We start from the raw sequence: 12,581 nt of genomic DNA, 5'->3' as shown, positions 1-12,581 counted from the left end.
CTCGTGTCAAGGTGTTACTGACCTCTTATTCCTTTCTTCTGATAATCTTAGCATTACTTCTTCAATTTCTATGCACTAAATGGCTTTTTCTCCCCTTTAACATGTAAAGAGTACATCTATACTAAGTAGCCTACTGATGAGAAGATTGGATGTCTTCAGTGTTGTTAATCAGTAAATTAACTTCAAGCACTCATTTTAGTGCTGAAGATACACTCTTAACTGAGATTCACTTGTCCCAGATCAGATTCAGCACTGTCAAAAGATGAACTAGCATCCTTCTGCTGCTTCTGCCTACTCAGCTCTAACTTGGACTGGCCCTTTTGGGGATCTGATGCATCTAGCTTGCATACCAAATTGGTCAGGTCCAGATGAAAGTACTGTGTTACTGGTGCAGAGCAGTCCTTAGTCTGAATGAAATTATATCACTTCAAATATGCCCTGCCTTTGTTTTGCAGGGATAATAATAACATGCATGGACTTAACGTTGTAAAATATATTTGTGGGTTGTGCTGATCTATTTTGGATTCAAACAGATACAGTGAAAATGCTATAAAATCTGTAATCGAGCCCTCAAAGAGTAGCTGGATTTGCCTCTGTTCATGATTATCCTTTTTATACTATCTAGGATCTAAGGGAAGGCAACTTGCTTCTATATCTCTGACTCTAAATTTACACAGAGAATTCTAATTTACATGCATTTTTTGAAAGACTGTTTTATCTCTGAAGTTTTTTAATCACATTTTTCATTGCTAGTGATTAAGAAATACATATATATATATATATATATTTTTTTTTTTTTTTTTAATAAGGGGATTTAGCCTGATACCACCACGTTGTTTCTTGCAAGTCACTTTTGGGAAAAAGGCTGATTCATTTGATAACTCTTCTTTCCTTGCTACAACAGAATGTTATGTCTCATTAGCTTGAGAGTTTCATTCGTAACACCAAAATGAGAGAGTTGGTGTCACTTTTGGACAGACTGTGAAGTATATAGGGAAAAAGATGTGGAAATGATGGGATTTAGGAAAAACAGGCCTGCAGTGGGACTTCTGGAGCAGATAACTTGATTTCACGCTGTTTCATAAGAAAAAGGTAAATGTCACAGAACTGTGAAAAGAGCCAGTTTCCACAAAAATCCCTAAGATATTTGAAATCATAATAATTTTCAGGTGCTGTGCATGGTTCCACTGAAGTCAATAGTGAATTTCTCACTGAAAGTAATTTCTCATCCTGTGCCTCCATTTGGTCTCAGTTTACTTCCTCAGGCATTATATGTCTCTTTCCTCCTCCTATCTTCTATCTCAGGACATGTTAACAGTGAAATGGGAACAGTGTATGTAGTTTTGATCAGTAAGCACTAGCAGAACTGCTCTTTCCCCAGTTTTAATTGTTTCATTGAGTGAATGTAATGTGTTTTGATCTCACTTGTTTTGTCTTCATCTATATCTGACATATGCCATCTGTTTTTAAACATAAGATGACTTCAAGGTCTGAGTCAAAAGCCCTAGTTATTTATTTGTCTCTGAATAAAGAAACATAGGGGGTTTGTTTGTTTAGAAAATTTGCAATTGGGAACTTAAACTTCCAGACTACCCAGCTAAAGGACAGGAATACCACCCTCCACAGAATATTAGGTATATATGTATATTGAAGTGCATATGAATGCTTACATTAGTATATATCAGAAAACCAAATGCTTTCATTGATTAAATCCCTCTTGCCCCATCTTTGTTGTGCATTTGCCTTCTCCCATGCAGCAGCACTTTCAACATCTATTCATACTTAAGTATATGAAGTTCGCTTGTGCTAAATGCATAGGGATGTGTATTTGTCTCCCTCTAAAACCCTGAACTGAAATTTTTGTCTTTCCTTCACATGCCAAGAGAATCTACCTTTGCTCAGGTGTGGATGTGTTGTGTGTCACCTCTTCCACAGGTTCCTTTGATGTCTTTACTGAGAACATCATGTGAACATGATCCCGCTTACGCTCATGTCATGCTTCTCCGTTTAAGGATTTTCCCTCTGTGCTTTATTATGTTCTCTGACGAGCTGTTATTTTGATGTGTAACTTACAGTCACTTGAGAGAAAAGTAGGAAGCCCCCAACTGCTACTAGTTTCATCATATTTCATGAACCAGAACTAGAAAAAAATGGTGTCTGATTGTTACAATACAAGAATACTATAAATATTTGGATGGCATCTTTATGTAGGTCATTTGGGGGACTGATCTGCATACAGCTGTGTCTGGAGAAAAATAGTAATGGTGCTACAGAAGAAGGCAAGCAAAAGCATGAAATGCTGTCACATCCCTGTAGCTAAAACAACCAATATCTGTAAGGATCTAGCTGTTTAAGAGACACACTGGAATATTCAAACTACAGGCACAATCTGCTAAGATTGCCAGGAAGGATCTGGGAAAAATTTGGCCCCTGATCAGTGAGATAGGAAAGCTGGTGGCAAGGACATGGAAAGGCTGAGGTACTTAGTGGCTCTTTGCCATGGCTTTTAAGGGTAAGGTTTGTCTTTAAGTCTCCCAGGCCCCTGAGCTGAGCATCAGAGTATGTGGGAGTGAAGAATGACCTGTAGTAGAGTAAGGCTGACAGAGAGAACTTAAAGCAGTTGGATATGCAGAAGCTCATGGGACTAGGTGGGGTGGACCAAAAGGCGCTGAAGCACCTGGCTGATGCTATTGCAAAGTCACTCTATCATCTTCAAAAGGTCATTGGGAAAGTTCCATCATGACCAGAGGAAGGTAAAACACTGAACCTGTGTGCAAGAAAGGAGATCCAAGGAGAGCTACAAGGCAGTTAGGCTAATGTCACTCATACCCTTCCTGGGAAGGTTACAGAGCAAATCCTCCTGCAAGTCATCTCCAAGTAGATAAAGGACAGGAAGGTTATTGGACACAGACAGCACGTATTTACCCCAGGCAAATCACACTCTGTTAGGCTTCCAGTATGAGCATCCTTATAGTCGAATTAGTGAGACCTGTACAGTGGGTGAAAAATAGATTGAACTGTCAGGCTCAAACGGGTTGTGGTGAGTTGTTTCAAGTCCAAGAGGTGGTATGTTAATAGCTGTACCTTTCTAACTAATAACGTTCAATGTCTGTGTTAATGATGTGGGCAAAGGCATGGAATAGACCCTCAGCAAGACTGTGAATGATGCCGGCTCAGAGAATGGCAGATGCACTTAAAAGCAGGGCTGCGGCTTGCAGGACCCCTGACAGGCAGGATGATGGGCTGGCAGGGACCTCATGAAGTTGAACAAGGCGAGTGCGGAGTTCTCTGGGGAGGAATATCTCCATGCACCAGGACAGACTGGCCCAAAAGCAGCTTTGCAGAAAAAGTCGTGGTGGATGAGAAGGTGAAGAAGATGTTTCAGCAGTATGCCGCTGCGATGAAAAATTCCAATGGCAGACTGGGCTGTGCTACCTCAAGTGCGGCCAGCGGGTTAAAGAAGGTGATTCTTCTCAACATATTCAGCAGTTGCGAGATTGCATTAGGAGCACCGTGTCCAGTTTGGGGCTCACCAGTGCTGGAATGACACTGACATACATGAGCCGGTCACCATGAGGGTGGCCAACCGCTGGGACAGGAGCCCAGGGAGGCTGTGAAATCTCCATCCATAGAGACATTCAAAACTCGGCCGCACATGGCCCTGAGCCACCCGAGCTCGCTGGCCCTGCTCCGAGAGTGTTGCTTGGATGGGTCCTCCAGAGGCGCCTTCCAGCCTCCCGTGCTCCGGGCGAGCCAGGCTCCGTCTGAGCTTTGGCTGCTGGCGAGCACATCCTGACCTGCAAAGGGAAGGAGCAGGGGGAGGCAGTGCTCGCCGGGAGCACCGCCGCGACCCGCCCACTCCCTGCGTGGAGCGGTGCGGAGCCCCCGGCGGAGCCGTGGTGGGGCGTGAGCGGTGCCTTTAAGGGCCGGGCGCGGGGCGGGGCGAGGCGCGGAGGGCGGGGGGGGAGGTGGGAAATGCCCGCCCGGAGCATGCGCTGTGCTGCGCGGGGCGGTGGAGCGCGGCGCGACGGGCGGGCGGCGGCGCCGCATTTCCCCGGCAGCCGCGGCGGCAGCAGCCACAGAGCCCGGCCCCCGCCCCCGCCGAGCCCGGGCCCCCCCCCTCGCCGCCGCCCGGGGCCGCGGTCTGGTGGCGGCTGCGGAGCCGCGAGCGCTCGGCGCTCCGCCTGCCGCTGAGGAGCGGGGCTGCGCGCCGGCCAACCGCCCCCTCCGCCGCCCGGTCTGCGCTTGAGGAGAGAGGCGGCGAGCAGGGAACCGCGGCGGCGGCCGCCATGGGCAACGAGGCGAGCCTGGAAGGAGGCGAAGGGCTGGGCGCCTTCTCCGAAGGGGCGGCGGCAGCCGGGGATGGCGGCGGCCCCGCGACCCCCGTGCAGCGCCTGGTCCCGGCCGGGGTGGAGGCGGACCTGAGCCAGCTGAGCGAGGAGGAGAGGAGGCAGATCGCCGCTGTCATGTCAAGGGCGCAGGGGCTGCCCGGAGGGAACCTCGCCGGCGTGGAGCCGCCTCCCTTGCCCAGGCACGCACGGAAAATCTCCCTTCTCCCGCTCCTCCCTTCCCCGGCTCCGCGCGGTGGGGCGGGGGGCGAGGCGCGGAACGGGCCGGGCGCGCTGCGTGGGGAGCGGTCGTTGCGCTGTGCTGGCTGAGAGAGGGAGGGGGGGCGGCTGCGCGGGTGCGGACAGTGGGACGGAGCCTGCACCCACCAGCTTTTCCCGCTCCGGTGGTTTCTAATAATAACGGCGGTGCTCGGTTCCGGTGGGCTGCGCCCTCTCCCCTTCCCTCCCTTCGCGCCGATCCGGAGCGCGGGGAGTTTCTGTGTCTGGGGAGGGGAGAGATTTTTCAGACAACGTTTCGGTTTTGTGAGTGTGTGTGTGTGTGCTTTACGGGGCTGGAGTCCCCCACAGCTCGGGTAGTAGCCAGGGAAGCTCTGCCCAGGGCTGATGGGTTCTGTCAGCCTCCCTTCTTGGAGAAGAAGATTCTTGTTGAACCTGTCACAGCTTTTGGGCATAATGCATTTGCTAGCCATCACTCTGCCAATTCTTAACCTCTGCAACTATCATTTGGCTTCATTAAATAGTCATGCAATTGAGGAGGTCTGCTTCAGTCTATTTTTATCTCCTTATTTTTCTTCCCATTTTTTTTTTTTTTTTTTTTTTTTTTTTTTTTGGTGAAAGGGGAAAGAGAGGCGGGTTAACAGGTTAAAATGATTGCTACGGGGTTCAGTGTTGGGGGTAGCGGTGGCTTTACCAGGGCGCGGATCTGTGGCGGCCGGGCTCGTGTACCCCCCGCCCGCGGCGCCTCGGCCCGTGCCGCTGTCCGTGGTCCTGAACCCGCCCGGGCCCGGCGCTGCCGGCGCCGCTTGGCTCGAAGGCGGACGCTGAAAGGAGCGTCCTCGACTGACTCTTCAACACGGTTGGTGTGTGTTGGCCTCGCCCTTGGTAAATGCATGTTGAGTTTATATAATATCAGGTTTATATAAGTGAATTGTAGAGGAAGAGAAGCAAGGAGGGTGGGACCAAATTCATCCTTGGGCAAACTACTGAAGTCACTGGGATTATACCTGAGATGATGGTCTCCATTTTTTAAAACTGGAGATAAAATCTTCTTATTTTATGTCTTGCAAAATTATTAAATAGGTATTAACACTGTATATAAATTATAATTTTCCATTCAGTTCAAGGCTCTATCTAGCTTCTGTAGATGTTAATGAGAAAAAGAGTCATAATAGTTCTGTGAAACTAAGCTCAGAATTCTGTTTTGTATAGCAGTCTATGAGAAAAGACTCATTGACTTTAAAAGTTTATTGTTTCATGCTAATGTTCCAGTAAAAAGGAAGATCAGTGTCATTGGAAGATTGTAGAATAGTCTAAACTCATTGCAATGCAAATATTTCTATATTTATAAATGGCTGCTTTCCTACAAACATATTTATGACATCAGAAACTACTTTGATCTTGTTAGTGTACCGTACTTTCACTTTACACTTAAAGTAAAGGCACTCTATATTTGTGAATTACAGACTTTTACCTTTTAGTCAAAGTTGACATTTTAACATTCAATACAATAACTTGTCAACTATCTTCTCATGTGGGGTTGTAACAGTTTCTATTATAGCATCTTTGTATCTTTCTAGTACTTCTCTCTGCTCATGTTTTGTGGCTTTACTTGCTTCTCTTGCACACCTCTCTTTGCTACTGAGATTTACCAAGAATGATGGGAACAATTAGTAAGAACCCCATCAAAACCTTTGGAGTAAGACTCTGTCAAGAACTAAGGATCAGCCTCTTTCAGAGTTCAACTTAAGTAAAGAACTAGCCTGCTGAGACTCAGATTCCTTATATTCAAGCTTTTTTTTTTTTTTTTTTTCATTCAGTGTGGCCAAAGATCAAAAGAGGAACTCTGGCTTCTAGTTTCTGTAGCCTTGCATTATGACAATGTCCCTATTGTTTGTTAGGTTTTTTTATGTTGTTAACTGGATTTTTCCTCTGTGATTTCCATTGTAACATTAGGTGTTAGACAGTCTTACCTGAGAAGCTAATAATTATTTCTTATTCTAAATACTTTCATTCCCCTCTCAAACTAACCCAAATCTTAAAGTGTACAAATTCCTCATGATTGATGATATCCCAATGTAACAATTTTTGCAACTACATACTTAGTAAGTAGTAGTAGGCAACGTGTGTAGCAGGAAACATAGTTGCGCCTTTAACACCATAAAATACAGACTAGATTCTAGGGCTTCTATACGTTTCGACCTTTTAAGTCTTCAAAAATGCAATAGCTAAATAAATGCAATTAATATTTATTATTCATTTTAATATAAGAGTTTAGATCTAGAGCACCTAAAAGGGAACTGCCTAAATCAAATGTACTTTTTTTTTTTTTTTTTTTTTTTTTTTAACATTTTCTCTAGGTTCCAGTCAGTTTGAGATGCTTAGCACCTATGGAAATCACTCTATCCTATTTCAATTACCTGCCTTCAGAAAACTTGTGATTAGGAAGTTTAGGTAAAATGTACACAGTAAATTTGTAATCAAGTTCCAGTTGTTCTAACTTCATTGAATGACTCTGTAACTGTGTCAGTGTCCACTTGCTGAGGAATTGTTCCACATCATCTGAAAGGATTAGATGACCAAGCTGAATATATGAACCATCTGATGCAGATGGGTGTTTTTTTTTGTTCTTCCCAGTTCATTAAGCTGCTCAGAATAAACTTTAACAGAAAAAAAAAAAAATGCTGCATTTTGAGAGGATGTGCTAAGAAGTCTTACTGAGTGTCACACTTATAGAGTATGTTTATAGTGTATTTTCCAGAAGAAATATGTGTTTTTATTAATGCCATCACTCTATTGACTTTAAAAAAAAAGTTAGCCACTAGGGGTATGTGTAAGTTTATACATATCTTGTCTGTAGATGTGAAAAGATCTAACTGTCTTGGAGTTGCGCAGTTATTGCACTTCTCTTTATTTATACTGATGAATGGGACAAAGACAGGACTTTTTAAATAGGTTTTTATAGTTATGACATTCAAGAACTAGACCAATAGTCATTTTGTTAAATCTCCTCTTGACTCCAAAGTAAGCTTTGATTTGGCTGTAATATTCATGTAAATGAATAAAGATGAGTTCTGTGAATCAAGGCTAAAGTGAGGAGAAACAAAGCACAAAGAAAGAACTAGATGAGGGAGGAATATATGATTTTGCTTGTTGAGTCTGGATTGAAGACTTTAATACAACGGTGGGTTTTCCATGATTCAGAAGGTTTAAAAATAGGAAAAGTCTTCTCAAATAAAGACTTTTTTTTTTTTTTTTTTTTTTGAGGATTTCTGATTCTCCAGGTTAATTAAAATTGTTCAATGTCTGTCTATAGCTGGCTGTAAAATAGTTCTAGAAAAGAAGGCTCCAACTACCAGCTACCTAAAACTAAATGGAGCAAGTCCTAGCTTTTGATAGAGGTAACATTTCTCAAGAAGCTTGTCTTTTCAAATCTTTTTCTTCTACTAGTTAACCACACTCTGTCTCCATTGCTTAGAAATGCTGTTATATATAAAGGCAAGACAAATCTGGTCTTCAGAATACACCAGCAGCCTTGTAGAGTCACCTGGCTTTATTTCCTAGATTCATGGGTTTTAATCTCATTTCAAGTCTTGACATCTGATCAGGTGGAAATTTATAGAACACATTATTTTGATAAAATGAAAGCTGGAGGAAAATTCTGTTTCTATAGGGTTCAACGGTTAGTTGTTGTTTTTTTTTTTTTTTTTTGTTTTTTTTTTTGTTTTTTTTTCTTCTCGTCTTCACATTGTAAAGTTGGGGCATGGTACTCTGTTTCCCAGCCTGAGTTTTAATAGTACCATTGATCCTTTTCTTTTTTAAGCTTGTCATTTGTAGCACTGTTGAATGAAACCTTCCAACATTCTGAACACTTGCAAACGTGAATGCTAGAAATGTACCAGACTGCCACTAATAGACTAGTTGAAATGACTTCATTTAGTAGGCCGTACTTCAGATAAACCCAGAGTGCTTACCTAAATGACAAGAAACAGAACTGCAGATAGGCTTACCTAGTTGCTAATGAGAGTATAAAATTATTCTTATCACAAGTAAGACTGCCAAATATTTGAAGGAATTAGATTATCATTGGGATTTTCTGAATTATCCTATTTTGAGTAACGAGTTAATCAATGTTCAGTGACGCCAGTGGAGACACACCTACTCACATCAGTGGGTTGGACATTAAGGTTGTGAACTTCCCAGTATTATGGCCAATAATTTTACAAGAATGGGAAAGTGTAAATGGAATTATGGAACCCTGGAAATAGTTTGTCTTTAACAAACATTTCATGTGGAAATTTTTAATTTACAAAAAAATCAGGTAGAACATTATGAGAAAATCCCATCTCATGAGAATTATGAGCACAGAAATGGGTACCACTTCACTGTTTCCTTTTATATTGCCATTGGCAGGTATGTAATGTAAACTCTAAATATTAATCAGAAATAATAATAAGCCCATGGTAACATTAACAGTGCGAGATACATTTTTCAATGTGTGTACTATATATAATTCTGCAGACTTTTGATAAACCTCTTAAACAGAATTGTGCATTTTTTTTTTTTTTTTTTTCAGTTAAGGCATACAGTTAAATGTAATGAACAATTGTTCGTTTTGCTCATTAATGCCCAGGAAGAAATGTCATGTCTGTAAAGACAAGATCACAGTTAACTGGATCTCTCAAAGTGAAAACTGAACATTTTATATTTGTAATGCTGTTGTGGCACTGAAGAGAATACCATGTCTTCCAGCAAAAGCAGAGTTATAGCACTGAATAGAATATTTTGCTACATCCTGTAGCAATATCGTTGAATACATTATTGTTTCCTCCAGCTGCAGCTGAGTATAGCAATAACTAGAATACTGTGCCATGTATGAAGATATGATCTTCATTTTTGGTTCCGACATTCTTAGTTTTATTTTCTTCTATATGAAAACACAGCAAAATATTGTTGTTAGAGAATTGGAAAAAATCCCTATATAATGAGAGATTTTCTTTATATTGATGGGCAGTGTGAATTGTTGAGATGATGCTGAGAGGAAGAACTCTAGTAGTTCTGCTGAAAAATTAAAAAATAAAAAGCTCTAAGATTAATTCTGTGAACTGGAATCTGTTTTATCTGATTGAAAATTCTTCTGTTTTGTAAGTGAATGGGTGGCAAAATAAATACTTTAAAAAGAAGCATGTAGTCCTTAACTGGATTTTAAGAGTTTAAGTCCCTGCTGCATATTGAATTATAAATAGATCCATACTTTGTACAAGTAGCCAAAACACAAGTACATAAATACTTTGTTTTATGCAGTGTTTTTCTTGTATGGCTGTGCTTTGATCTGCTAGTTTTCTGACACCTCTGTTTCTTTTAGTCTTCTCCGTCTCCATATGTTTGTATTTCAAGGGATAGAGTTAGCCAGTCATTTGGATTTAGGTAAAACGGGAAGTTGTAGCTTTGAGTACTTCAGATTTCTGAAGAGAAAATTATCTGGTTAAACATTGTTATTGTATTAAATTATTTTCTAAATAATAAATTAGTCTATGTCTGAATACTTGGATAAGCCGTTATAGAACAATAATTTTTATTTAAATACATTTTATATGCAACTTATAATATAAACCTTGGTCTCACAAAAACTTAAGCACTTCAGAAACTTCACAGTGTTACCAGAGCACTTCTAGGGTCACAGATACATCATATTGTATCTAATTTTTCTAGTACTCTGCATTATTTTAATTTTATTACATTTTTTGTCTGCAGGCATCCTGAGCTTGATACAAGCCACCATCCCAGGCAACCAGGTAAGCCTCCAGATCCGGGACCACCAACTTTAAGTAAAAGCCGAACAGTAGATGTGCTGAAGACAGAACAACGGGCACCAGGACGGAGCCCTTCTTCTATTAGTCTAAGGGAATCAAAGTCCAGGACTGATTTTAAAGAAGATCAGAAGCCAAGTATGATGCCCAGTTTTCTCTCAGAAGCTAATCCATTGAGTGCAGTCACTTCAGTTGTGAACAAATTCAATCCTTTCGATTTGATATCAGATTCAGATGCAGCACCTGAAGAAGCCAGTCGGAAACAAAAAGTTGCCCCCAAAGAGCAAGGGAAACCTGAGGAGCAGAAGGGGCTTGCAAAGCACCCAGTTCAACAACAGACTCCGAAGCCAGCTGCTCAACAACAAGGACCTGTCAGACCGACCAGCCAGCAAACTGAATCTTCCAAACCGGTGCCTCAGCACCAGCAGCCTGGGGAACCAAAGCAAGTTCAGAAACCAGGCCCTGGTCACCTGGCAGACTCTAAGCTAGAACAAGCGAAACAACTGCCCCAGCCAAGAGGACCGCAAAAATCTCAGCCCCAACAGTCAGAACCAACAAAGCCTGTTCAGCAACAAACTTCTGCAAAACCTTCATCGGGCCCAACAAAACCATCACCACAACAACCAGACAATGCTAGAATGCCATCCCAAGCACCACCTCCCACAAAGCCATCCTTGCAGCAACCAGGACCTGTAAAACAACCATCTCAACAGTCGGCACGGCAAGGAGGTCCTGTAAAGCCATCTTCCCAGCAAGCAGGGCCTCCAAAACAGCCTCCTCAGCAATCTGGACCTGAAAAGCCATCTGCTCAGCAAACAGGACCTGTAAAACAGCCCCTGCAGCTGGGACCTGGGAAGCCACCTCCGCAGCAAACAGGGCTTGTAAAACAAGGACCACCACAGGCAGGGCCTACAAAACCATCTTCTCAGGCTGCAGGGACCACAAAGCCCCTGGCACAACAACCAGGACTTACAAAACCACCAGGCCAGCAACCAGGGCCTGAAAAACCCTCACAGCAAAAGCAAGCTGGTGCAACCCAACCCACTGAGTCCACCCCAAAGAAAACCTTCTGTCCTCTTTGCACGACCACCGAGCTGCTGCTGCACGCTCCAGAAAAGGCCAATTATAACACATGCACACAGTGTCATACTGTAGTCTGCAGCCTGTGTGGATTCAATCCTAATCCTCATATAACAGAGGTGAGTAGTTTTTAAACTGATGTTGGCTACCAGAGCACAAAATTAAGTTTACATTCCTTATGCTGACACATCAGCTGTGTTACAGTGTGTCATCATGATCACTTAGAGGCCTTAAGTTCAGTGAAAAAAATCATGCTATTTGGGAAAACTGCTTACAGGTAAAAGGGTGTGAAATTGGGGAAAGGGTAAGGTAATGGTTCTGTTTGTGCAGTGTTTAGAAGTGTGTTCTCATCTCTTCATATAAAAAGAGGAACCCCAATGTGACTTTTTTGTTCTTTTGCTTTATTTTTAGGCACTCACTGGCTACATTTATAATCTGACCACAATAGTCATGTGCTAATATGTTTATAAATAAGTAAAAATTGCTGCTATAAGAACTAACTAAGCAAATATGAAAATGACTCTTCATAGCCCCGGTGTGTGCTTTGGAAAAGGATGTGGGGTGGATTTGATTTGTAACTCTGTGAGTGTTCATTAGCTGAAAGCCTGAGTCATGAATTTTGACTTGGTGATACTCAGGTTATTTAATTCTTGTGAGATGCTAAGAAAGAGAACTCTGTGGACTATTACTAACCTTGATCACCATTCTTGATGTAATTACATAACATAGAAATGGCATAGAAAGGAATAGGACTTCAAATGAACTTATTTTAACCTGATGTTTGCTTGATTGGTAGCTTGATTTATGTGCTTATACAATATCCTTTACTTGCTCTGCATGCGAATAAGACTTCATGTGAATGTCTGATCTCTTCTTGTTGCTTGAACAGCTTCTCATACATCCTGATACGCTAGTTTTAAATTTGCAGTGTAGTTTGGGTTTGTTTTTAGTACCATCACATTTATCAATATATAGAAATCCAAGCATAGCAGACCTGATATTGAAGACTAACTACTGATAAATAGCCAGAAGGGGTATTTGGGAAGTTAATTTTTGTCTTGTTTTTGTATTAGTTTATCTGATCGGAGATGCTGATAGGAAGAAGTACAGACTGCTACTGTGTTTT

At 42.2% G+C, this 12,581-nt stretch overlaps 1 protein-coding gene across 14 annotated transcripts in view; it reads left to right on the top strand.

The window, feature by feature from the left end:
• The window catches only part of PCLO (piccolo presynaptic cytomatrix protein), a 392,417-nt gene that overhangs the window by 8,575 nt on the left and 371,261 nt on the right, over positions 1-12,581 (top strand). For 13 of the 14 annotated variants that reach the window (XM_042791966.1, XM_042791964.1, XM_042791965.1 and 10 more), the window contains exons 1-2: positions 4,143-4,531; positions 10,320-11,574. In XM_042791966.1, coding sequence (XP_042647900.1) covers positions 4,290-4,531; positions 10,320-11,574 — 1,497 coding nt within the window. In that variant the 5' untranslated portion in view covers positions 4,143-4,289. Of the gene's footprint in view, positions 1-4,142; positions 4,532-10,319; positions 11,575-12,581 lie in introns of those variants that run through there. The other variant, XM_042791970.1, reaches the window with a different exon arrangement.

Source organism: Tyto alba, unplaced genomic scaffold (assembly GCF_018691265.1).
Source record: "Tyto alba isolate M040663 unplaced genomic scaffold, T.alba_DEE_v4.0 Super-Scaffold_2, whole genome shotgun sequence".
NCBI lineage: Eukaryota > Metazoa > Chordata > Aves > Strigiformes > Tytonidae > Tyto > Tyto alba.
This window is presented reverse-complemented; position numbering and strand designations above follow the sequence as displayed.